The sequence below is a fragment of the Meleagris gallopavo genome, chromosome 9, assembly GCF_905368555.1.
Source record: "Meleagris gallopavo chromosome 9, MGAL_WU_HG_1.1, whole genome shotgun sequence".
Lineage (NCBI taxonomy): Eukaryota > Metazoa > Chordata > Aves > Galliformes > Phasianidae > Meleagris > Meleagris gallopavo.
Genome location: NC_139412.1, coordinates 4274055 through 4300520, shown reverse-complemented (window position 1 = coordinate 4300520; position 26466 = coordinate 4274055). Strand labels below are relative to the sequence as shown.

Sequence of the window (26466 nt, the reverse complement as noted above, 5' to 3'; positions counted from 1 at the left end):
TAACAGTTCTAGCACCATGAACTGCAATCACTGCCCAGCAAATGCTATGGGACTTTTTTACTGAGGGGAAAACAAAAAAAGAGACAAGGACATTCTCTAAGAACTCATAGAAAAGACTTTTTTGTTCATGAGTTTGTTTATTAAAAAGGTAGTATAAAACACAACCCCTTTAAGAAACAAAAGTGAAGACAAATCAAGGGATTACCAGATGCTGCCACAGGCCTAGAAGTTATTCAAATATAATATCTTGAAGTGTTTGTTTTCTAAAAGATAACTGAAAACGATCAATTTAACTTATCAAATAAAACAACCTCGAAGGAAAATTCCAAGTCAGCTTACCGAAAAGTTTAATCTAACAGTTTACTTTGAAATTACAGAAGGAGCAAAAAAAACCAAAAAAACTACAACAACAAAAAAACAATTTGCTGCAAAAGATTTTATACTTCCATCAATATTTTACAGAGCTTTCAGAGTATTGTGACAGTAAGACTTCAAGCCCTGTATAATGAGCACTGAAAAACACACAAGCCAAATCAATACAAGTACACAACTTACATCGTTTTACTGCTGTATGGTTTCTCAAATTCAGACAAAAGTAGTTTTAAAATCTGATTAAAACCTATAGGTACGTTTTGTGGGTTGTTTTATTATTATTAAAGCTTGCTTAAATTACACAGAATTCAGGGTATTGATACTGATTTTTACTGGGAAGTTTAAGGCAAATCTGGGTTTCTGAGAAGTATCCAATACTTTCAAGTTTTCTTCAGCTAAATATTTGAAGTTGTGAATAGATTAACCTTAACAATGTCTAGGACATGTTTTAGCTAAAATGCACTGCATTTAACATACTAATGATTTTAAGTGAATTGCAATCCTTATACAAAGCGCAAGTTGTACGAGGGACTGAAATTCAATTAAAAGAAGTAATAAAAAAAAGTCAGCAGGAGAAACAGATAAACATTTTGATGCAAAATGAAACTCACTCACTCTTTCCAGCTGTATATGAACATTCGAGAACCTGCTGCAACTTACATGCCTGCTCTGCTTGGGCTCCTTGTTCCTAGATGTCCACCTTGGCCACCCTCCTTGAAGCGTGTAAACTCTGACAAATGCTGATCATTCTGTACAATTACCTTGACAGCAAACCATTAAATAGCATTTGATTGTAAACTAAACTACCTCAAAGCTAAGCAATCGATTTGCTATTCCATGGTTAAGGAAGTGATCACCTATGCCCAATTGCAAAGGAGTATCAATTTATTAGTATTCTTTCCCTGCTGGTAGGTTTAAGTGGCTTCACATCACATTTGTCACACTGTGTGAATTAGCAGAAAAATCTTTCTTTAGTTTAAAGCAGCAATGACTACCAAGTAAACCGGGTCGATCTGCTGCTAGGCAGAGTTTTCATACAATACAGAGGGAAGAAGACAACTTTTCTTAAGATGAACCTCTCCCTAAAAGGCCATGAAGGAAGAAACACAGAGTACACACAAATGGAAACTAGGAAACATTAGAAATTGAGCAAAAATGATTATTTTGTTGCTTCTAATGAGCAAGACTGATTACCAAATCAATCCTGCGTCCCCAGGAAAGATTCATTTTAGTGGTCATCAGAAAATATTTTTCATTAAAGAACAAAAGCAGTGAGGATTGCATTGGGCACTTTAAACCCTCATCAATCCACTGATGATGCTCAGGAAAAAAAAAAAAAAAAAGCAAGATTTTAAAAGCAACTCAGTTTGTTCTGCTTCTGATTTGCTAAAATATGCTGTTAAACGTTACTGTTCTACACAATCATTTTCATAATTGTACTTGAAAAATTATAGTTTGAACTAACGTGACAAAACTTTGCGTTCACTCATTTATAAAAACCTGCATCATTTAGAAAAGTACCAAAACCAACCAATCTTAATGCTAAAAAGAAAGTCACAGCTGTATCAGCCCCTCTGTGAACTATCAAGTGCCTCCAGAACTCAACAGTTTAGAAAAATATATTTTTACTTTTTACTGGGGAATAACAGAAATAAGCAAAGAAAAATACCAGCTTGAATGTAATGTCACTTCAGAACATATTTTCATGGAAAAACAGCTTTTATTTTCTTAATAATCCTACTTCATAGGAAAGCCAGTAAAGCATTCAGTCTCAGTCTTTGTCAGTGCTCTACTTCAGTGTGAAGTCTAGAGAAAAACATGAAGCAAATAACATCACATTGGACTTCTCGAACAAGCCAATCAAGTTTGTGTATCTATCAGAGAGAGGAAGGTTACTGCACAAGTAATGTTTCTTTATTTTCCAAGAGTTTTTCTCAAACACTAACACTACCCTTGTTTTTCACATTTGATAAGATGATAAGGCTTCATAGAACTGTACAATATTTATACATTTGACAAGTTTCCCTATATCAATTCCACTGTTGAACAGGCGATTAAACTGCCTCGAGTGTTGTATGAATAACCTCTTAAAAAAGCAAACAAAACACAACAGCCTAACAAATCTAACACTAGAGAAGCTTAGAAGCTGGAAGATAAAAGGGGCACTGAAAGCAATACTGCATTTAATTACACTCTTCTTGTGACAAAGCTTTGAGCCCTCAGAGGTCTGCAGTGCTACCAACCAAAATAAATCCCACACAAAACCAATAAAACCAGAGATGCAATGGGAATATGCCACCAACGGGCAGCTGCAAACCAAGCAGTATTTCAGATTCCCTGAACTGTCCAAACTTTTTTTTGTTTAAACCCATCATTCACACATTTGTGAATATGAGAAAGAGTCCTTACTTAGATGGCAAGAGTTAAGAGTTCTGCCTTACGATGCATCTCATTAAAATTGGAAATCTGTCATGCCAGCCTGTAATGAGCTTCTGGATTTTTAAACCTGGAACTCAAATCATCATACTTGTTCAAATAACAGGTATTTTGTCACCAAAGGATATAATAGAATCACAATGACAAGTGTTAAACATTAGATGGCTTGGCTGCTGTAACTACCCACACATACTGGTTACATATAGAAACCTCAAGGTACCATAAAGACTTCTGGAAAAAATAGAGATGGCAATCTCAGAGCACAAAGTTTGAAAATACCAACTTTCAGACTATTCTGAATACTTCAGGATGGAAATATACCTAAAATTAACATCTACGGTTTCTCGCAATCCAATATGAATTAAAAAATATACAGATTAAAGAGCCTCCTTACAAATGCGCACTAGCAGCCACCCATATGAACAACGTGCTATGAATTTAGCACCAGTATTTTAAGCATTAGTGCCTGAATCTGTATGCTCATATTCTTAGGAATCAAAATAACGGGATTTCAAATGAAAAATGACTGTGATCAAAATGGCTCCCTCAAGGTTATTTTTAAAGCCTATTGCTTATTAAGGTATCTAAAGATAGAAGGCCTAAATCTTTGTTTTTGGGAATATTTCTAATAGAGCTAGCATTACATTTGCTTTTTTTCCCCATGGAAAATAGTATTATTCTTTGAAAGCATGTTCAAGTAGTCTAACACGTACACAACCAATTGTAGTTCAAGTTGCCAAAAGCCTTTAGATTTTATGAAATAGAGGAGAACTCCCCACCACCCTCTGAAGGGCAACTGAAGGCTAAATGCTGAAGTCATTCTAACAGAGTTAAAAGAAAACCCTTACTCTAACATCAAAACAAAAATTAAAGCCAAGTCAACAAACAGAAGCCTATCTACTGTATACAGACCATGAGAGTTTAAAATCAGTTTTACTTCATTATAATCTAGAATGTGTGTGCTCATGCATTTCTAGTCTCCTTAATTCCAGCCCCTAAAGAAAATCTAAGCATCAAAGATATAAACAAGGGAAAAATAATTTACTGAATACTGTGATTTAACTATCCACCTTCACTCAGTTTGCTCTCCACTTCAAGTTTGCAAATCAATAGCAGTCTATTATTTGCTTCTCAATGTATAGCAACATATCTGATGCATTCACCCTGTTCTTATCACAGCATCCATTCCATAGAATCATGAGAAGTATTCAGGACAAGAATAACTTTAAGGATAAGATACCAAGTTCCAAGGAAAAATAATGACAAAATCCACAAAACTTGCAATAGCTTTGCATTTTTTAAGTTACATATAGTTACATAAACTTAAGGGTTGGAACATATTTCACACTTATAATGAAACATTGATAAGCATAAATAGAACAAAAAAAGCCTGATGAGTTTGCTGTTATTCTTGGCAACTTGAGTTACTTTACCTGAACAGCCAATTAATATAAACTTTTAGAACCTCATTAAATACCGCTTTTAATGAAAACTTCAAAGCACACAGTTGATGACATTTCTAATAATGCATATATTCACATGAACGTTGTCTGCAGTAACCCTGAAAGAAAGGGATCAACTCAAACATCACCCTAAAAACCATGCTTTCATAAAGCAATGGAAACGTTATGTATCTGCTTCAGCATCACTGCCTGCAAGGCTGCTGTCTGTGGATGGAGCACCATCTTCATTAACGCCCTCACCATTATTCTCCTTCTTATGGCCTTCATTATTTACATCCTCCTTGGATGTATCATTAACTTTGGAAGGTTGGCTGCTTTCAGGGACTTTAACGCTACTCGTTGTGGAATCTGAATCAGATGTAGTTTGCTGTTCCTTTGCATCAGGATCCTCTAAAAATGATCCCCATACCTTCAGCCTTTCTTCCCTTTCTCTTGCAGTCTCCTCCACCTATCAAAGACATGTTTAAACATGTCACTCTGAAGTTACACATGTAAAAGTGAATACATTAATACAGAGAAAGTTACGTGAACTTTATATTGCAGTAACACCTCAAGACTTCTGCAGGACCTGTGAACTAATTATCTGTACATCCAGTGAATAATCCTCTATGTTTGCATCTCTAATACACATTTTTGAAGAACAAACAGGTCCTTTACATTTTTTTCCCCCAAATTGAATATTTAAGGCTGTAGCAATTTTTGTGCAGAAGCAAGATGGGACAATAGAGGGACATGAGGAGGGGGACGGGGAGGGGGACAACAAGCATTTGCTCAAATTAATAGACATAGAATAAGAATTTCAGGAAATAGAACTGTGAAAGACTACCTGATAATCTGTTACACCATCCCACGTTTCAGCACTGAGCTGACGGCCACCAAACCATCTTCCATTTAGAGTTAGTTTGCACAGATCAGCTTCTGTCGCTTCCTTAAACGACACAGAAGCTACGCCGTCAGGGTGTCGCTGTAAAGAGAAAAGCTTTGTTTAATAGTACTCCAAATATAGTGTATCTATTCTATCATCTTTTAGCTTGCCTTACAAAATCACTCCGGATATTGCTCCATCCTGAACATATATCATCTTGTTTTTTAAAACAAGTTGCACGTTCACACATTTTGTTCTACTGCTTGAGACTCTATTTTTTTTTTTTCTTACACAGAGCAGAATTTCTGAACATAGCAAACAAATGTTTCAGCTGGTTTAGCTACAAAGGAATTGATTTATAAACTTCCAAACTTGTAGCACGTATCCAAGTTATAAGGAAAAGCTAGACTGTCTACTTTAATCAGTGTAGAGAGAAGTGTTTACAAATTCATTTCTGAAACAGCTAATATTGAAAGATGAGGTCAACTTTTCATGAAATAAATCCATGAAAACGTGACAGTGCTTCACTCATATTGAAGTAATCTTATGTACTTCATACATCTACACATTACATCAATTCTGCCAACATAGCCATCTAGAAATACTTACATCAAATATGAGAACCTTCTTTACTTGACCAAACTTTTCACATTCTGTGCGTAGATCTTCCCTGATCTCATTTAGCACTAAGGGATCCTCCTGCAATGATTAATTTAACATGGATTAATTTAAGCAACTTTTGGAATTAATTTATCAAACTATTACATGTTCATAAATCAAGTGTTACACTTTATTTTCAAAGCCACTGTAAGTTCACAGCCCTCATTTGAGTACAATTACTCAAAGTAAACTTATTAATAAGGTTGTTTTGTGCTGGCTTCTTCATCCTTCACATAATTACTGTGGACTCTTATTTTCATCCCAGAATGAAATACTGGCAGGATACACTCTGTGAAAAAGATGATTTGCAAAACTTATTCTTATCAACATCTCTGCACTTGGATTTTTGGAAACAGCTCCATGAATTTTAAGCAAATGCTTGTAACAAGCAGAATCCCGCCCAAGTGGTAAGTTTCATTTGTTTCTCATTTACTTTGAAAAAACATGGCATGACATTCAGCATTAACTATAATAGCATAACCTACAGGAGCAAATTGCATCTTTGTACCTCAAAGTCCTTTGGGTGAAACATATTCCTGATAATAACGATGCGTTCATGTCGCATTCGAGCTGCGCCGTCTTTCTTCTCAGGCCTCCAATCCAGCTGTCTAATGAAATGAAGCAACAGTAAGAAGATATTGTTGCGGCTCTCTTCAGTTTCTACAAGTATTTGTTGAAAAAAAATCATTAATTTGGCATTTCTTAGAATACATCAAGAAAAACATGTATTTTGACAAAGTTAATTTTTTCTTAAACGCAGTTAAGAATCCAATTTTACCATTTCTCCTACAAAGCAGTTAAGGTTTTAAGGTACTTAAACACCCACAGAGATCTAAGTTACTTTAAGAAAAAGATTCAGAGCACTTTTCTAAACAGCAAAAAAAAACCCCTTTATATTTAATTCCTCTTTCATATCAACTCAGATTCAGAAACCATCCATCACCAATAACAACATCTTTTGTAAGATTTTGTAAGAAAGAAGTCCACTTTTCCCCTTGGTAAAATTTTGGTGCTCATATTTATACAATCATGCAAGAATTCCTTGGGTCTTACAGAGAGATTGCTATGAAATATATTTTGTTCCACAGCATACAGAGACTATGACTCTGAATTGCACTGCTAGGTTTGGGTATCTTTTCTATGACTTTGCTTTCTGATAAAAATAGGCTTTTCTTCAAGAATATTTCGTATCCTACTACCAAAGAAAAAAAGAAAAATTTATTTGCAATTCTAAATCTCAAAATTTTATATTTAAGGAAAAAAAAAATCTTTAAATTCCTCCTTTTATCTGCTACATGAGCTGAAGAAAACTCGGATTTCCAAAGAAAGTTGCTTTGAAAGTAAATTATGATCTTCAACCCAAAAGGAATACCATCTGAAGTCAATTTGTGTAAGACAGAATCAAAACAGCCGAATGACTACAGAACTCAAATTGTTTATTCATCCAAATTGCTGTCAAATGCTGTTTTCATAGTTTTCCCCTCTCAACACTGGAGACAATTTAAAACAAGGGGTGCCAACGTATCTGAGGCACAAACATTTCAAACTGCTTTTATTCTTAACTGGTCAGATGTCAAGGAGACACTGCTCACTTGAACTGTGACAACATATACTGGCATTACTACTCGAAGTGTTTAGTGGAATGCTGCTTACATTAAAATAAGAGTCCTATGCATTCAAAACTTTCTTCTTCTTTTTAATTCTCACATTCTTTCAAAATGCAGAAAAACAATTATTAAAAGATAAGCCCAATGCATACATGTACGATTAAAAAAATGCAAAATGGCACATACCATAAAGCTGTGGGAATCTACAGAGATACGTTAACATTTGCTGCTAAGAAAGCTAGCATCTCTCACCATTTGCAGTGAGTAAAATACCATATCAACAGTATATGTATGTAGAATTATTACCTTATGAAGTAAGCTTAGGACCACAGAACTCACCCACTCTCACACTCTGGGAAAAAAAGAAGTCTTAACTCCCCTGAGATGTAATATTTCTTGTATAACTGAAAGAAACTTGGTTTCCTATGTATTATTTTAATTCGGTAATCACGAAGCTTATTAAGTCAACAATTAACATAGAAACTCCTTCCCTTCAAATGTATTATTTACACTGTTTCACTGTCAGGTGAATTGTACAACTCTTAGCATTTAATCTGAAAAAAGCAACACTTTAATAGTGCTATGAATTCAAGCAATATTTTACAGAAAGAAAAAGAAAAATACAAACTTCTGCTGTTGAGACAACTTCTTCTTGTAGTCTTTGCACTTCTTCTTCTTCTTGCTTGCATCATACTCCCCCTTGAGTTGAAATTTTGCAACTTCAACATGCAATTTATAGCCTCTAATTTCTGCCTCATCCAGAAGCCTCAAAGCAAGTTGAACTGATTCTCTCTATGTGAAAACAGAAAGAGAGCACAAGCTTAAAAATCACACTGCAATTAATCCAATAAGATATAATTAAGAATGTTGTGCTAAGAATCAATTCTCTGATATTGAAAGCCATAATGCCAGATCTCTTCTTTAGCCCTAACTAAAAAGAGCCACCACTGAAATACACACAACTGGCAGTGGTTTTTAAATCAAAGTAAAACAAGTACTTCTTCACCACTGTTGTAGCAGATCAATGCTCCGAAAAGCAATTGCTTATATTTCAATTAAGTGCCATTAAAACTACTCCCCACACTCAAGCAAACTGATAAAAGCAAGAAAAAAAAAAAAAAAAAAGAACAGGTGCTTGACTTTCTGTATATATTGCAGCACCTCTCCAAGAGCAGCTGACATTTAGGCTGTTCAGCCATTTAAAACGTTTTCCTAGAAGTTAATCATAGTAAACACTGTATTTATGCTTGTGCACTAAGCAGCTCTAACTACTAAATCACAAAGCTAGCATGCAGATTACGAGGTAGCTGCTTAGTACTGCCTGGTGCTTCTTGTAGAGTTAAAGCAGACTGTAGTGGCATACAACTAACTTTCCAAATGATCCACAGCTGAAAAACATGAAGGAAATACTACTGCAACCCAAACTTTTATAGATGAATATAGGGAACAAGAACATTTCTGAAATCAAGGTCTGAACTTAAAACAGTTCTCAGTTAAGGGCTGTAAATACACAGCTACACTGTATTCCTTTTCATCTCCTAGTTTGCGTTTCCAGCCACATGGACACAAATTTTTCTAGTGGAACATGAAGAGGTTCCCTGTTTCACACCATAACCACTGACACCTAAGACAGGAATACTTCTGAGTATGTTCAGGTATTAATGGACATTTTCATTAGGGAGCTGGATAAGGGGAAAACAAATGGGATGCACGGACAGTGATTCCAGAACTACACATGCATCAGCTCAAAACAGACATGTATGTTCTATGTTATACTTCAGATACTTCAAAAATCTTTTGAAATCCATTTGAAACTGTGGCCTTCAGCAGGAAGGAATACAGTATTTCAGTGCACCACTGACCTTTAGGTAGCAGCAGAGGCCATCTCCTTTGAGATTTCCTTCCTTATCTTTGTAAAGTTTGATTTTGTGCTCTTCTGTCTGAGGATCTCGCATAATGATCCCACCTTTCGACATGACTTGAACAAATTCATCCTTTGTAATGTCTGGTGGTAAACCTGTCAGGTACGTTAAAATAGAAGGATTGAGTACATTCACTCAACTTTTTATTTCTTATTTTTAAATCTCATGAGTGAAGGAAAAAAAAAAGTGTTTATTTAAATGAAAAATAGGAAACTTGGCAAAATTTTACATACAAAATAATAAATCAATGCCTTTGGAACCAATATTTTTGCTATTACCTTACAAGCATTATTCCACTGACATTTTTATTTCTAAATAAATTTAGAATATAGTGACATTTATGTGTTCCCTAATCTCTAGTATGTTCTCTTTATCCTATGCCTTTTGAGTTTGGAGGAGTTGTTCTTCTTACTAAGAACAATAAAAAAAAAAAGAATGAAAGAAAGCATGACAGTTTATGGGCTTGGCTGCTACATCTCACAGAATATCACATTTAAAAGGTAAAAGCATAGATGTCACTTAGATTACTTCCCAACAAATGCAATTGAAAAGGTCATGAAGGTATTATGAAGTCAAAAACAAGGTTAAGCAATTGCAAATGGCAGACTGAGCATAATATTAGAAGTCAGTGAGACAAACACAATTTTCCTTAGAAGATTCACTTACTTCGACCTAAATGTGGTAATACTTACCAGTCACATAAACATTCGTGTTTCTGTCTTCTTCAACGTGAAACCATCCTAAAAAACAAAAACAGAAAAACAACAGTTTGAATTCAGTCACACCAATATATTAAACATGGAATCACATGGTGATATATTTCTGATGTTCATGTTCTCTCAGATTTGTAAGAGGGAAGGAGAAGCCTCAATTTTCTTTTTCTCCTTATATACAGCCTTAGAGAGATACCCATGAAGTACCATACTTGTTTGAAATCACTTCAAAAAACTTCAGAATAACAGACACATTTGATTTTCATGGTCATACTGAACAACTGACAGTTTCCATTTAGTTCTATGCAGTTGAAGCCTACATAGACAGAAACTCTTCATCACTTACCTGGCTCAAGTTTCCGTTTTTCTGTTTTTTGTTTTGGTTCTGTTTGTTTTGGTCCTTTCTCATTTGCTGATGGTTGTGTTTCTGATGTCTTAGAACTCAGTGGTAGCTTATTTTCAGTTGCTGTGCCAGAAGCAGATGAACTATCTGTTTCATCTGCATTGAAGCCATAGTTAGCGTGATATGTTGCCAGGAAATCTTCTGTTATCTGAAATTAAATGAGAAAATTAAAACAAAAAATTCTAAGAATTACAAATTAACATTTGAAAGTATTTTAGTGTTAATATTTTGGAAATTATCTTCTTAATTGTGGTCATTTTTCAACCCATCACCGCAGAAAGTAACGAATCATCTTTGTAAAAAGCCATATGGACAGCAAGAACTATGAATTCAGGTATTTCCTCAACTACATTCACACATCAATGCACACAGCACAAAGCTTTTAAACAAACATTTCGCACGTTCTGCCTTTTTCAAGCAAAGCTTTCTGCTTTCAACTTAAACTGGAATTGCTTCAAGGACAGAAGGCAAGCACTCCTTACCACATTGAAGAGATAAAGTGACACTGACAGTAAGCCAACAGCTTACCCAAAGATGATGGATGACCAACATTTGTAGGCATCCGTTTTTTCACAGAAACATTTACAGAGATGAAATATATTTGTGGTGACAGGCAATAAATATTGCACTTGCACAGAGCTGTCTACTGACACACTGTTTATCAGGCTGTATATTCAACTTCATGTTCTGCTAATAGATGAATAATTAGCTCACTTTTTTTCTAGAAAAAGATTCTAATTGGATAACGTGTAAGATCAGCTAATGTCTATCTTTTAAAGACAGGGAACAAATGAACTACAAACGATACCAGTACTTTCAGCCAAGTAAATTTTAGAACTAGTCACTAGCAAAAACAGGCAAAGAGATCAGCACAGAACCACGGAATGGCTTGAGTTAGAAGTGACCTCAAAGATGATATAGCTCCAACTCTCCTGCCATGTGCAGGGTTGCCAACCACTAAATCAGGCACTAGATCAGGTTGCCCAGGGCCCCAACCAACCAGGCCTTGACCAAGGATGGGGCATCTACAACTTCTCTAGGCAGCCTGTGCTAGCACCTCACTCTCCTCCCAGATCCCAGTGAAAAATCTCCCCTTTTTCAGTTAAAAACTATTCCCCTTTGTCCTGTCACTATCTACACATGCAGATTTTTTTTTTTGATTTTTCTCCCACTGAAAAGTTCCCTTCATGTACTGGAAGGCTGGTTACAGGTCTCCCCAGAGACTCCTCCAGGCTGAACAAGCCCGGCTCCCTCAATCTGTCTTCATAGGAGAGGTCCTCCAGCCCTCTGATGGTCCTTGTGTTTCCACATCTCTCCTGAGCTGGGGTCCCAAACCTGGACACAGTACTTCTGATGGGGCCTCACGAGCACAGAGCAGAGGGGGACAATCAATCAGCTCCCTCATCCTGCTGCCACCCTTATTCTGATGTAGCACAGGTTACTGCTGGCCTTCTGGGCTGCAAGCACACAGTGCTGGTTCATGTTAAGTTTTTCATCTGCAGGGACCCCTCGGCAGAGCTGCCCTCAAGGAATTCTTCTCACAGTCTATACGTGTATCTGGAATAGCCCCAGTACATTCAGAGATAATATATCATAGCTGATTTCATGAGCACCACTGCACAATAAAGTACTTTTTGAAGGTACACACTGAAATGTTTTTTCCCGTGTCCTAACCTTTGACCTGTACTGTACTTGCTTCGTCTGTATTCAAATGGAACAAAACTCCCTTCCAACAAGCTACTGTAACACAGCGACACAGTGGACAGCAGCAAGTGTCAGCAGTGATAATGCACTCTCATATCTTCCACAGTGATTTGAAGCTCAACATTTCAAGCCTTTATTTTTGACAAAAATACACCAAGTTGACAATAACAGGCTTGCCATGAATAATGCAAAATGCTGTGGAGCTCCACATTACTTAGAAGTGTAGCATGACACAGCTCCTGCACTGGCAGCACTCCTCTGCTAGGAGCACAAGCAGCTGCTCTTACAGCACAGCATAACAGTGTCAATAACAAGGAGTACAATGATTTTTAGAGGACAGAAAAAAAGCGTTCAAATAAGGACTGCTTGTGTCAAATGCAACCTGAGCGTTCTTAAGTTTCACACTTGGTGAAATCCAGAGAATTAAAAAGCTGTTAAGTTATTTGGTGAACAGTATTATTCATTTTCATCAGAGAAGTTAGTGATAAAACCTCCAGCAAGGAGCCACTTCTATCCAGCAATACCATTTCCAACTTTGAGGGACCCACATTCTTATGTAAAGCTAGATTTATTCTTAGCATATGACCTACTACGCACCAGACTGTCATGTTTTAGCAGTCAATATCAAAGATCTTTCTTCCATTACATGTGATCACGCTACTGCTTACGCCATTACAACTATTTCACTTTTAAATATCTTCTTGCAAGCATAAACAAATTAAACATGTTCAAGAAGCGTTTAGATGTTGTACGAAGGGATGCGGTTCAGTGGGGAGATATTGGTGGTAGGTGGATGGTTGGACTGGATGACCTCAGAGCTCTTTTCCAATCCTGGTGATTCTATGGTTCTATACAGGTTTGGGGATTCAACCCAGTTCTGGTAGCAAACAGCCTGAATAAGAGATCACTTCTACATCCATGCCCACTGTTGTACAGTTTGGGGCACTTAAGCTTATAAGAAAAGAAACACAATACTACAAGACATACTACCATATAATTAACTACTAATTACACTGAAGTGGAAAGGAATTAATTATCCAAATGAAGAACAGATACTTTAGGCTTACAGAAAACATCCCACAGCTGTTTTTCCATAGCAAGCATGGACAGCTGATGAATTCAATAAAAGGCTTTGTGCTGTCTCTGTGAAGATCAATCAAAAGGTGGTACCTATTGATATAGTGCCACTGAAAGAAAAATTATTAAATAATAGAAGTAACTGCATCTTTCCAATTTTTTTCTGAGGAACTCTTTCAGCTAATATCAACTCCAGGCTTTGAAACACATAGTAGTGAAGTTCCCAAAGTGGAGAAGCACTCACCATACTAGCCTACAGATCTTCAACCAAACAAAGTAACCTGAGATATGATAACATCTAGCTCACTGACCTACCTATAACACAGAACTGCACTAGGATTATTTATTAACTTCTACTGTGAATCATATTTATTAATGAACTTTTCTGTTCTTACATCATTTCTCCAAACTTGAGAGAAGGACCTCAAAAGCTAAGATATGCCTCACATCAGAAACCAGTATAGCCCTTAATTCAGGTTACTAGTAGCTCAAGTTAAATATTTACAGCTATCAGCTGGATCAAGCTTCTCAAAAACAATCAACCACCCAATCTTTAACGTGAGATAAGAAAGGCATTTTAGGAAAGATTAACAGTCCTGAGAGAAAAAGACAGAAAATACGTGAGAAAGAGGGAAAGAAAGAGGAGTGAGGGGAGGAGAATCCTTCAGAATGCACTGCGCCTACTGAATGCAACCCTCCCCAGAGAGCCAGGGATACTCACTTCTCTGCTGCTCCACTTTGGCAGCCCAGATTTTTCACACAGTTTTAGCCCTCTGTAAGCCATGTGCAGCACGGATGTACTGCTAGTTTTATACACACACAAGCATCACATAATTGGTTTCATTCTCACTCAGATTCACAAATTCATGGTCACAAATGCAAACCAGCATAGCAGATTTACCAAATATACATTATAAAGCAGTTCAATACTTGTAAGTGAAGTAGTTACCTCTCACAGTTACATAGGAACAACAGCATTCTACCTGCAGATCAGTAGACTGGTTGACCACATTAAACTCTAAATTCATCAAATATTCTGAATGTTTGAAAAAATTAAGAAATAAAGGAAACTGTAATGTTTCTGGTCTGTACAAAATCTCTGTGGTCAAATACGCTTAACTTTCAAGTGCAAGATCACAGGGAAGGGAAGAAATCTTTACATTTGCATAGCTTTCAGATAATAATAAAAGAGAAAACGAATGCATTTCGTTATTTTTCATCTGGGCCTCCATAATGGCCATTCCACTGCTCCACTTCGACTAGCAAGACAAAGATTGCCGCAGGTACCACGACAAGAATTGAAAGTAACACTAAATCAGAAGCATCAAAGGCAGCTCCATTCAGAGCCGCCGCCCCGCACGGCCACGGCGGGGGGACGCACCTTGGGGAACCAGGCCTTCTTCTCCCGGTCCCACTCGTAGGCGGCCCCGTCGGCCGGGTCCACGTAGGTGAAGGGGTCGGCCTCGCCCTCGCCGCCGCGCTCGGCCTCGTACTGCTGCTGGAGCTGCAGCTGCCGGTAGAACTCCTCGTTGCCATCCTCGCCGCTCATCCTGGCCCGGTCGGCGGGCCTCGGCGCTGAGAGAGAAGATAGATGGCCGCTCCGGGCCTACGTACCCGGGCCTACTCGCCCGCGCTGCCGACTGAGGCGCTGCTCGCCCCGCCCCTCAGAGCGGCGGGGCCGGGAGCGCGCGGGGATCCACGGGCACGCGCGGGCGACAGCGGTGGGCACGCACCGCCCGCTCAGCCCCGCGCCGCCGGTGACCGACCCCGGGCCTTGCAGCGCGCAGGAGCGGAAGTAGCCCCCAGCCCGCGCGAGGAGCTCCTTCCTTCATCTCAGCCAATGAGACGCAGGATGGCAGGTCACGAGGAGATCCGCGGAGCCAACGGGAAGGCAGCGTGGTTTCACCCTCCTCGGAGCGGCGGCCGCGCGCGGAAGAGGCGGGGTTTAGTCGTGGGGGCGGGCCGAGCCCAGCAGTGACGGCGCCTTAGGCGGTGCCCGGGCGGGAGGTTGGCGTTCCCGAGAGCCGCTGTGGGCAGCAGTGGTACTTGAGCAGGCCTGGCGTGGGAGCTGCGGCCGTTTTACTCCCGGGATGAAATAAAGTCTGCGTGGGTGAAGCACCGTAGCACTCCGTGCGTTGGTGCCTTTCCTCGGGCACCAACGACTTACTTGAATCGGTTCTCATAACGGGGCTTCCCTTGGTGCCATCGACAGGTTTTCACTGCAATCTGGGTAGATCTACGCCAATAGCAAATTTACTTGCTAAGGGGTATATTTAGAGGTGTTTATTTGGAGGGTGAAGAAGCCTGCTGCTTATGCTTCATTTTGCAGAGCTTAACCTTTGCTTTAAAGTGCAGGCGTTGGGGCAGTGCAGGTGTGTTTGATGGCAGTGTTACTGCTCTGTGGAAGCTGCAGGGCAGGCTGCCAGGTGATGCAGTGGCAAAGCAATCTTTTTCACTCAGAAAAATGACGCTCTGTGCAGAAGTGTTCTGGAAATAAGTATTCTGTGGATATATATATCTGTGCTGTCAGACAGACTGGAATGATAATAAAATCAAAGACACAATTCTGAGCGTCTGAAGCGCAGGAGGGAGTGACCGACATAGCTAGCTGGCTGGTCAACAGACAGCCAGATAAAATTGCTTTGGATATAAATAGAGACTTTCAGTAATCTTTGGCTGTTACACAAAGAACACCCAGCCTAGTTAATGGCTACTTTCATGCTTCAAGAATTTTCTCTTGGCAGGGCTGTTCCGATAATCATCCAAAAGTTGTATTATCGCTTATGATCTGATAGCTTAAGAGGCGTTTCTATCAGCTCTGAAATAGCTTGTTTTTAGTTGGGTATATGGGAGGCTTGTTGTCAGTTGTGCTTACTTGAAAAATAAAATTGATCTAAATGTAGGTCAGCTTACTGTCCTTTGTATGGGACATCAGTAAATCAGAGCAGCCTGTATTGATGTTTGGGGGAAAAAATAATCAGTGAGTCAGCTGCTGAGGTTTGATGCCCACTGGTTCCTTTTCCACTCTTAGGTGGTAACATGAAGAGAAAGAGTTTAATAGGCCTAAGTATTTATTTGCAAGGTTTAAATTGGAATATATTTGGGAGTATGATAATCACAGCCTTAAATGCTCTAAGAGCTCTACAATTTAAGTCTTAGATCTCTAATCTGATATTTGCAGAGTTTTTCACATTTATAGCCTGGGTAAATGTAGTGAACTCTGTGTCCTCATGTTACAGATTTCCCAAGTGTTTTGCATTTCACTTTAACGAAGTGCTAGTATATAAGCTCCTTTTTTTTTTTTTTTTTTTTTTTTTTTTTCCTGCTTGAGTGCTTAACAGTAAACTTAAAAATTCAAATTCCTTCTTTTGGTATGCAAGAGATATTTTACAGATTGGCATAGCTGTGGCGGGAGGATTGGAGAGCACTTTCACTGTAGCTCTGCCTAAAGCAAGTCATCCGAGCATTCTGGGGAGTGGGACATTCAAATTTAATCCTCACAAACTGCTAGAATTAAGAGCATGATTGCTTGCAGCAGGGTTATCTAGATACCGAACATCAGTTCCTTCACGGTAAGTCTGGTCTGTATGCTTCTGCAGATATGAGGACAATCTACCTCAGATTCCTTTGCACTTCCCACAGAGAACACCATGCATGAAGGCAGCTACTGCAGAATAGTTGACATCCAGTAGCTTCTTACCTTGTCACCGCCATCTGTTCTCTTCATTTTAAGTAACAACTGCACAGTGAGCCAGCTCAGGGAGCTAATTCAGCTGAAAACCAGTAATTTTTCTTTCTTTCTTTCTTTCTTTTTTTTTCTTTCTTTTTTTTTTTTTTTTTAATCAAGACAGCCTCAATCACACTCTTGGAATAATTGAATTCATGGCTGCACAAGCATGGCTGCTGCAGCAGGGGAAGGATGAGCTTCAGGTTCTGGGGACGGAATGTCAGGAAATGACATTTCAAATGACAAAATATCTCAAAGCAAACAGTAAAAGGAGGCATTAGCATGTAATCTAATTATGATTTTGTAGCTGTGTTTGACTTTTCTAAATGATAAAAGGAAATCTTGATTCATCAGAACTGAATGTTGTTCCAGAGATACCACCTACTAAAAGTACCAAAATCTTGGCTTAATAAAGCATTCTGATATTTATTAAAGTAGAACCAGCAGTTCACTAGCTGACAGATAAACATGTAACACTTCATTTCTTAAGAAGGTGCTTTGCTATATGGTGTCAGGGAGGCATTAAATACTGTTTCATTACAGAGAGGTTACTCCTGTGTGCTTTCCCTGGGGCTGGGGCCTGCAGCTCTTAGGCACAGGCTAGTGAGAGCGACTGTGAAAATGCTGCTGGATCTAGGTGTGCTAGAAATTAAATACTCCTTCCTGTGTTGACAGTAGAAATTCCTCAGAATAGTTCACCTTTCACTGAGGGGACCAGCCTTGGCAGAACCCATAACTAAATACCAGTTAGAGCCTGTACTTTTTTTTTTTTTTTTTTAAATTCTAAGTATCCTTGATTGAAATGTACAAGTCCAGTAGCTGTGAGTAAATTTAGCTTCTTATTTAACTGCAGTATTCTTAGCTGAAACACATGACCATCAGTAGGCAGCCCATATTTAACTGTACAACAAAATGATGCTTTCTATGGAAACAAGAGGGCGAGCTATAAAGTGGTTATAGTTTCACAAAGTGACTTTTACAGTCAGTGCTGTTTGCTGCAGGTGCACTCTGTTTGACATTCTTTTGTTAATTTTTTTTTGTGTGGAAAATATCCTTCTGAAAACAATCCAATATCTTACATTGAAAGCACAAATTAAAGCACTCATACTTAACCTGTTGCTAACAAAAACATTATTTGTTACGTCTGAATCTGAAATCTGGCAATGTGTACATATAAAACAAACATAAAAAGGCAAATCCTAAAAACAGTATTTACTTACCCAGTAAAACTCCATATGAACGAGTCCTTTCACAGAGTCTTGCCTTTCTGTATTTTGTACCTTTCTTCTACGTATTATTTCATTGTGAGTATAAATAGTAAAATTCTAATTCTTTGTGCCAGTTTTTTGCTAAGTGACATTGAATATTTCTGTAAATAGACATCCTTCCCATATTCTTTTGTAGAATTACACCTGTAGTACTTAAGGCTGAGAGAGCTGTTTTTCAGCACTGAGAAAATACACTGAAAGAAGCAACCCTTTCCCCTGAACCCAGTTATGGCAACACAAAGATGTTTTATGGATATTTATATTGGATAAATAGGTGCAATGAGAAACATCAGATCGTTCAGATAAAAATATTGTCCAATATATCACTGTAATTCAACATCTCATGAAGATTTGAAAGTATGGAATTAAAGCATAAGGTACATGGAGTACTTAAATTATGGCTTGAAATATGTGCAGCATATAGTAAAAACATCAATTTTCTAGTACAACGTATGAGCAATAGATAGACCATCCAGCTGGAGGAGTCATTACACAAGCAAAAAATATCTGCATGCAGAGCAAATAAAGTGGTGAATTAAGAAACAGTGATTTTTAAGGCTTACTGTATAGCAAGGATTTTGCAGTGGGAAATATGCCCTTGGACAGAGACAAACTGTGAAGTCCAGAAACGTGGCAAATTATTTGCTAAAGGCTTTAATAAGCTAGAATCAAGAGTGGTGTAAGGAAGTGCAGTGTTTGTTGATCTTTCTTTTATTTAGAATTCTCTGTAGTAAGATCTAGGAAGAGAAAAGGAGGCTCTTAAAAGCCTAGGCTTATTTACCCCTCTGTATCTCACTGTGCAGCTCCACTACATAGAATGAGAATCGGAAAACATCAACGCAGTATGTACATACTTGTATGTACCTGAGTACCAAGGGATGTGTTCTGTTCAGACAAAGAGCAAAAATAAGGTCTCTGGAGTCCACTTTCCCATAGATTGCATTTCTGTGCTGTTATGTTTCCATTTATTGCAGTGGTCCTATTGTGGTGTTTATTGATACAATAAAATGGAGACAGCATTTGAATAATTAGTGCTTATCACCTTGCAGCAAGTAATGTGAAGAGAGTAGTAAAACAAGGCCAGGCTTGATGGCATTAAAATGGGCTATCATTAAACTGGTTTAAAAGGACTACAGAGGTTGTATTCCAACACCTTGGGATTTCTAGTGTGGTTTTATTATTCTGATGAGGGCAGTCAGAAGAGAGAGACTGCAAGGAGATTTTCTGCATCATATAACGAACTCAAATAACAGTGCATGGATGGATGGATGGATTTCCATCCTGGTGAAGGGCTGTGTGCAGCTGGAGGAGCATTATGTCTTCAGGGGCTAGGTAGCTTGTCAAATAGGACATCCAATTCAAACTTCTGTGACCGAGAGCACCTTTCTGCGTGATTCATACATTGCAGCCTCTCTTCAATAATGTAACGCATGTTTTTTGTTTTTTGAGATAGAAGTCCCTTACTTTATGCAGTGGAAAATCCATTGTGGTTTTTTTTTAATCACCAACTCCCACAGAACAAAATTTCAGTTCAGGGTACACAGCTTAATAAAAACAAGTGTCATTCAACACTCTTGTAAGGTGGGGTTGGAAGATTTGCTTCCTGTTATTTCCTGACAAGCTGCTGAGCTTTTTAGGGATATAGAGTCTGCCCGTGATAGGCTGTCAGTGACTTGTGTTATCAGAATGAGTGGATGTGAGATGAGAAAGCTAATCTCATAAAAGCTAGTACAATGGAAAAATCCAGCCCTCCCAGCATGCTTAGAAATGTGCAGGTGATTTAGAAATGGCCACTTGACCAAGCAATACGCTGCAGTAGGGGAGGGTCCATGGAGAGGAATGGTTATCCTGGCACTCGTGCATTATGCTTTGGGGGCTGTCACCTCCAATCTGGTCCCATGTCTGAACAGTTTCTTCCAAAAGAAATGCAGGCTGTGCACTCAAGGCTGCTCTAGGAGACAGAGCAAAGTAAGGCAGGTGGGGATGTCTGGGCAGTTTGCTTTGGAAATCCACTGCGAATCCAAACTGCAACTGTTGATGTAAAATCACTATAGCAGTGAAGAACAAAGCTCTTGTTGATGTGTTGATCCATGGATCAAAAGGAATTTTACAAATTTGATAAAGATGATTATCGCCGACCAGAACAATGACCTGCTGGTTCATGAGGATGTAGAGAGAGCATCCCTTTCACTGCAGTCAGCTCCTACCCAGAATTTCAAAGTCACTGGTGGAGCAAAGGGCAATGTGGATCTGGCAGTAATGCTTTTTCTTTTTTATCACACCATGCTACACGCTTTACCTTTCTCTCATCTTAGCTTATTTCCCAATGCATGTATCAATTTTGAATATATGGAACAAGAAAGGAAATAAACCAAACACCTGCCAGGCTGATGGTTTGATCAATACGCATGCTTTAGATGCAGGTACTTGACAGAAGGGAGCTTCCAGTCACAAGTGAAAGAACAAATCACTGAGAACAAAGCAATCCCCATGGCCAATTCTCACAGCAACTTTGCTGTCTCCCGTCCAGCACACGAACCTCAGCCAAGGGTGCGTGTTCATGCTTGGGCACGCGAGCAATTCCTCTGAGCTTACACTGAAAATTTCAGCTGCTTTAGCTTCTTCTCACACACGCTTTGCTTTCTTTGTTGTCTATTCTAAAAAACTTAGGAACTCCTGATGAAAATCCTTTCAGAGGCAGAGCAAGACATGGCACCTCCTTCCATGACGCAGGCAGTAGTGACTTGACTGCAAACGCTCATTTTCTGTCCTTCCTCACAAACGAACTAAACACTTTCCTCTTCTTTTGTGATGCTGTAATCTGTCAGCAGCGTAATGCTGATTTCTGAGCCGTGTGTGCTCCCTGTGACTGACAGAGCTCTGGGGGGTGAATTGCTGTGGGGAGCGCTGGGAGGCTTTGCGCGAAGCTTGGCCTTGCAGCACAAGACTTGCTTCTTAAAATGTTGGCGGAAACTTTTACTCAGCCAATAAAGAGCAAAAGGATTGACACAGGAATTGCTGAAGGCCAAGGCACGGGAAAAAATGGTAACTATCAGATGAAAGGTAGAAGCATCTACAGAAGCATGGTATGTAAAAGAGCGGTATAGGTAGAGGATGTGGTTGGGCAACCAGCAAAAGGCAAACAAAGCAACAAGCACCAGCACTGTTTTTGCAACTCTCTTGCGGGATTCGATCTACAAGAAAATAATGCATATCTGGTATTAATGGCAATTAATTACAGTTACGTAGTTGGTGCTGATTTTCAGAGGAGATAAAATCATTAGTGACCAAAAAGAGCAAAACAGCAGAGGGAAAAAAAAGGAAAAAAAAGGAAGAAAAAGGAGAAGAAAAAAAGAAAATAAATATATTTTATTATTTTTAAAGGAAGTCTTTCCAGTGGAGCACATTCCCTTTCCGCTATAAAGCACATGGGAATCTCATCTAGTGTAGGGTTTGAAAGCACAATGCTTGGCATGTCAGGTAACAAGGATGAGGTCTTACAGTTTAGAATTCAACATTGTTAACTCCTGAGTTTTATAGGATCATAATAAAGCAAAGCAAACTCTATCTCTCTTTAGGAAACCATGTACAATCACAATTGAGTTTATGAGTCATATGCATGTGCGTAAGCACACAGCTGAATTTGAATTGCTAATATGGGTTTATGGAGAATTTTACTCATCTGTTTGTGCATACTATCAGGAAAAGGCTTTGCACTCAGGAATGAAGACTTCAATCAGCATGTTAGATTCTGGAAAAATTGACACTTCAGTGCTTGATCATAACTTACCTGCTTACGGGCATGACCGTGTTCTTCTGCTGGCATGTTGAATGTACTTTTGTATAAAGTTCTGGCGATAAGAAAATAATAGACAGAAATAACAGCCAGTGGCACAATGTAGAACACAAGGAAGCAAACCAGGGAGTGCACTTCCTGCAGTATCTTCTCAGATACAGGGTAGGGAGCACATGCCTCAAAAGTTACATTTTTCTCAGGATTGCTGAAAGAATACAAATCTGAAAAAACAGCCTCGGGGATAGCAAATACCATGGAGACAATCCACACACAGCCAGCTTTACAGCAGGTCTTCAGGAGCGCGTCCGAGGTCTGCAGCTCCAGGGGCTTAACAATGGCTCTGTACCTGGAAGCAACCAACGCCATGGTCAGAGTACAGTAGTAGTGCCAGCTCTGATCATGCACACTGACTGCAGATAATGGCATCTCTGTTTTGGCTAAAGTTGTAGGAATCATCTTGGAAATGGAACAGATCGTAGCTTTTTATAATTCAAATGGAAGTGCGAAGGTTGATTTTGAATGTATTATTTTAATGAGTTGGCTGGCAGAACTTATCGTCAAAGCCTTCCTAAGTAAAAGTGCCTTCTACTGTTTAGATTAGAATCAGTAAAAGGAATCCTCTCTCCTATTTTCACGATCATCTCTCCTATTTTCATGGCACTGCACCGAAAGTGAAATGAGGGAATTAGTTTGAGAACTGGTTTATAAATACTTGAAACCAAGCACGTGTACTTTGTTCTCCTCAGTGTTCATAAGACCCCAGTGAGTGTAGCGATCTTACTCAAAGTAATGCTCAGGTGTTCATTCACATTTATAAAATATGAGCTAATTCTGCTGTTGATACATGGCCTGTGTGATTCAGCCACATGTGGACTGAGTCACACATTTGAGAAACTTTAGGTGAATCTATGGATGTGTGAAAATCAGTGTGGAAAGGAAGACAGAAAAGAGAAAGAGAAGACAGAAGACAGAAAAGGGCCTTCCAGGGGGCCACCAGATGGCATGAAAGGAGATATGAAGAAAAATCCAGAGAACAAGACAGCGTAGTTATACCATTTTGCACAAGCTGAAGCTGATTTTCTCTTTCTCCTCTAGGCAAGCTTAAATAGAAAACTGCATGCTGGACTGTAATTTATCATATAAACACAATCTTTATTGAACTTAAGGTCTTCTAGCGTGCTGGAACCTGATTATGTACAGGATTCATGTTCTGAACTAAGTAAGTTTACCATATAGTTATCCTGTGAAAACATTGTGCGGAGTACTTTCACAACAGCTACTATGAAGAATCAAGTATGGAAGTGAGAGCCCTGATGATGGATGCCATGCTGACTTCGTGTGGGACTAAGACCTTGGAACTGTGATAGATAGTTCAATGAAAACATCAGCTTGATATTCATCTAAATGTTAGGAACTGTTAGGAAAGCAACAGCAAGAAAAAAAGAGATACTGTGCAATTCCCTGTATCTCTGGTTCTGGCAACTCGTGGATACCATGTGCTGTTCTGCACACCTTATCTCAGAAAAACATACTAAGGATGAAACACAAAATGGATGGCCTGGAGAGGACTGATATGAGTTGTTGAGTCTTTCAGCACAAGAGTTGGGGCTATCAAATGAAGCCACATTGAAAACAAAACAAAACAAAACAAAAACAAAAAGAGAGAATGAAAGGAAGAGTCAGTGCAAGTTATTGCTAAACAAGTTCAAGAAGACACTGAGAAAGGGCAAAGAAGAGACATCCATTGAGGTTACAAAGCAGACAGAAACTACATCTGCTCTGAGGTCATCTGAAGGCTTAGGGAGTTGGTGCAGTGCTGTGTCAACACCATCTTCTTATTCTCCCTGTCTTTTCTTGTCCTTGTATTACCACTGCTGGACTCTGAGTACTGGCCCACATGACCCTTAGTCTGTCCCAATACAGCCAGTGTTACATTGGCTGATTTTGTTGTCAGAGCACGGTAGCAGTAGCATTGCTTGGGATTTAATGTCTGCACACGTGAGCTACTTGCTGTTACATCCAATCCTCTACTGCTGGCACGCAAAAGGAGAATCTTTCCTTTGCTAATACTAAAATACTAAATACTTAATACTAACTGATAAAATCATCAGCTTGTGCTCATTGGACTGAAATCTCGTCATAGTATTGTTCGTTCAGAAAGGAGGTGCACTTTAAACAGATTATTCAGCATCTCCTGACACAAGTCAGATGGGAGCACTGATCCCTACCAACAGTGCTTCGTTTGTAACCTGAATTTAATTTCAGGACATCTGTGCTAAAGTATATAAAGGAAGAAGTATAAAAGCAGTGAGCACAAAGCAGAGAAAACACTTGAGTTGTGGCATAGTGTTAGTGTCAGTGTTATCTCACACTAAGAACTCACCAATCTGAAAATTACTATAGCGTTGCTGTAGCCATTAAGTCAGGAGAGTCAGGAAAGTAGTTTGTCTCACAGTCTGTTCTGAGTTTCCTTTTGGCTTTCTGTGCCACATGTCAGACCTTTCAGCTGTAAGAGCCTCACTGAGTGCAGACAGTAAGACAAAGGATTTCCACTCTGTTATTTTCAGTTCAGTTTTTCATCTTCATTGACTACTTTAGAGCACCACTAGATAGCACCAATATACTGTCTTTTCCCTGCCTTAAACAATTTACTTTTTCTGTGCAACAGAGAAAAAGAAATCATACTGTACTTCAAGCTAATAAAAGGTCAGAAGACTTACGGACTTTTTCTCACTTCACTCCATTAAAAAGAACTGCTCCAATTTTTCTAACACATTTTTAAGTTAAATGGGAGAGTCACAATGTGCCATTTAATACTTAGCAAAACAATCATCTCTGCTCTTCTATTCATTCCTAACTTCACACCTGAGGCAATTCAGATGCATCAGACCCACCTGTCAGCACTGAGAACAGTCAGTGTGAACACTGATACTCCAACTGATGTTAACTGGATGAAAGACAGCAGCTTGCACCCAATTCTTCCGAAGATCCAGGTATCCACAATGTACCGTGTTGCATCTACAGGCACGCAAGTTAATAAAAGCAGCAGGTCTCCAAATGCCAAGCTGGTGATGAAGATATTTGGAACCGTCTGCATTGATTTAATCTTGAAAAAGACTTTGATGAGTATAGCATTTCCAAGGAGACCCACTGAAATGATCACAGCATATGTAACATAAATTGTGCACAGTATTTCTAATCCTGGAAAGGAGTCTTCAGTCCATTTTTCATTTGTTGTTTCATTATCAATGATTGATTTCAGTTCCGTACCATTTGTAGCTGCACACAACGTCTGATTAGATGGATGCAAGGATACTTGAGACATTTCTTTAACCATCTCTTCTCCTCAGGCTGGACTTAATTTGAACAAAAAATTGTCTAATACTCAGCTTGCAGCATATCAGCAAGGTCAGCACAGAGGTACGGGTTAGTGCCTGAAGTGAAGGTTCCCGCTGCACGTTAACTACCTTCATCCCCTTCTGGGTCTCCAAACGTGCCTAGGATAAATGCACACAGATCTTCTTCTGAACTGTGTAGGAGGTGGAGAATTTTTTTATTGGCTTTTCAGCTAGTGGAGCAGGGAGGGAGGAGGAAAAAAGAGAAAGAGGGTTTCTTTAAAGATCCTAGCAGAAATTGTGTCTTTTTCTGGGAGGTACCTGGCAAATAAGTATTGTATTCTATTTACTGTATCAGAAGGATTCAGAAAGTGCCTAGCAAATCTTTACTCATATTTTTCAAAATATTTTGGAAAGGAAATAAAATGAAAACTTGACATAGTTTTCTGAACTGTACAGGTAAGCACGGAATATATTGATTTAACATAAAACTCTACAGTATACCTTGATGGCAGATAAAGAAATATCTCAAATTATAGATGGTATTTGTTTAAAAAAGCCTTAGAGACAGCCCGTGCCTGTCTGTGCTCTGATTGCTGTTTCCATCACTGAAATGCAGTGACTTTCCAAAAGGCAATATCCGTAATCCTGCTGGCACTTATATGAAAGTTTATGTTTGTCCCCTGAAACTGTCTAGTTGACAATAAAGCCATAATTTATGCTGCTGTTTGAGCAGGCTTACAGATAGCTGCAGTGCAGAAGCCTACTACTGTCTTGCAATAGTCGTCGTATTTAGAGGCTTTGAATGGTACAACTGATGATTCAAGTCTGTTGAGAGAAAAATCACTTTTTATGGTGCTGTCTCAATCTCACGTGTTAGTATGATGGGTTTTATTATCTTTAGATAAATCAACAGTCAAATCTGAAACTGCTCTGTGACAAGCCTCTGATTAACTTTACTGTAAACTAAGGGAATGGAATGGGACCTGTTGGATTAAATCTTCATAAATTAAGAAGACTTATTTCTAAATAATGAAATAGGAAAGGATGTCAAAGGGCTGAGTTTTATGTCTTGAAGATGAAGATCAGTAGCTGGAGTGTTTTTTCCTCCAGACTGT

At 38.9% G+C, this 26466-nt stretch overlaps 2 protein-coding genes across 2 annotated transcripts; both read right to left on the bottom strand.

Annotated features, from left to right (window-relative positions):
- Positions 1–330: 330 nt before the first annotated feature.
- HTATSF1 (HIV-1 Tat specific factor 1) lies at positions 331–15051 on the bottom strand. Its single transcript, XM_010715413.4, has 9 exons — positions 14604–15051; positions 10385–10589; positions 10018–10065; positions 9266–9420; positions 8032–8195; positions 6305–6404; positions 5746–5835; positions 5098–5235; positions 331–4719 (listed from the first exon to the last, which is right to left on the bottom strand). The coding sequence occupies exons 1-9, from the start codon at positions 14769–14771 to the stop codon at positions 4435–4437; spliced, it is 1353 nt and encodes a 450-aa protein (XP_010713715.2). The 5' UTR covers positions 14772–15051; the 3' UTR covers positions 331–4434.
- Positions 15052–18458: 3407 nt separating this feature from the next.
- Positions 18459–25537, bottom strand: BRS3 (bombesin receptor subtype 3). The gene is made up of 3 exons (XM_003208321.4): positions 24908–25537; positions 22008–22359; positions 18459–21411 (listed from the first exon to the last, which is right to left on the bottom strand). Exons 1-3 carry the CDS (start codon positions 25348–25350, stop codon positions 21004–21006), a joined length of 1203 nt encoding a protein of 400 aa, XP_003208369.2. The 5' UTR covers positions 25351–25537; the 3' UTR covers positions 18459–21003.
- Positions 25538–26466: the final 929 nt, after the last annotated feature.

Excerpts from the sequence above, each read along its gene's own strand:
- HTATSF1 (XM_010715413.4), bottom strand. The coding sequence starts at position 14,771 with ATGAGCGGCGAGGATGGCAACGAGGAGTTCTACCGGCAGCTGCAGCTC. Across the intron at positions 9,421-10,017 it reads CACGAATGTTTATGTGACTG|GTTTACCACCAGACATTACA; the intron begins GTAAGTATTACC and ends CGTACCTGACAG. Across the intron at positions 5,836-6,304 it reads TTCACCCAAAGGACTTTGAG|GAGGATCCCTTAGTGCTAAA; the intron begins GTACAAAGATGC and ends TAATCATTGCAG.
- BRS3 (XM_003208321.4), bottom strand. The coding sequence starts at position 25,350 with ATGGTTAAAGAAATGTCTCAAGTATCCTTGCATCCATCTAATCAGACG. Across the intron at positions 22,360-24,907 it reads ACTGTTCTCAGTGCTGACAG|GTACAGAGCCATTGTTAAGC; the intron begins GTGGGTCTGATG and ends GGTTGCTTCCAG. Across the intron at positions 21,412-22,007 it reads ACGGTCATGCCCGTAAGCAG|ATCGAATCCCGCAAGAGAGT; the intron begins GTAAGTTATGAT and ends ATTTTCTTGTAG.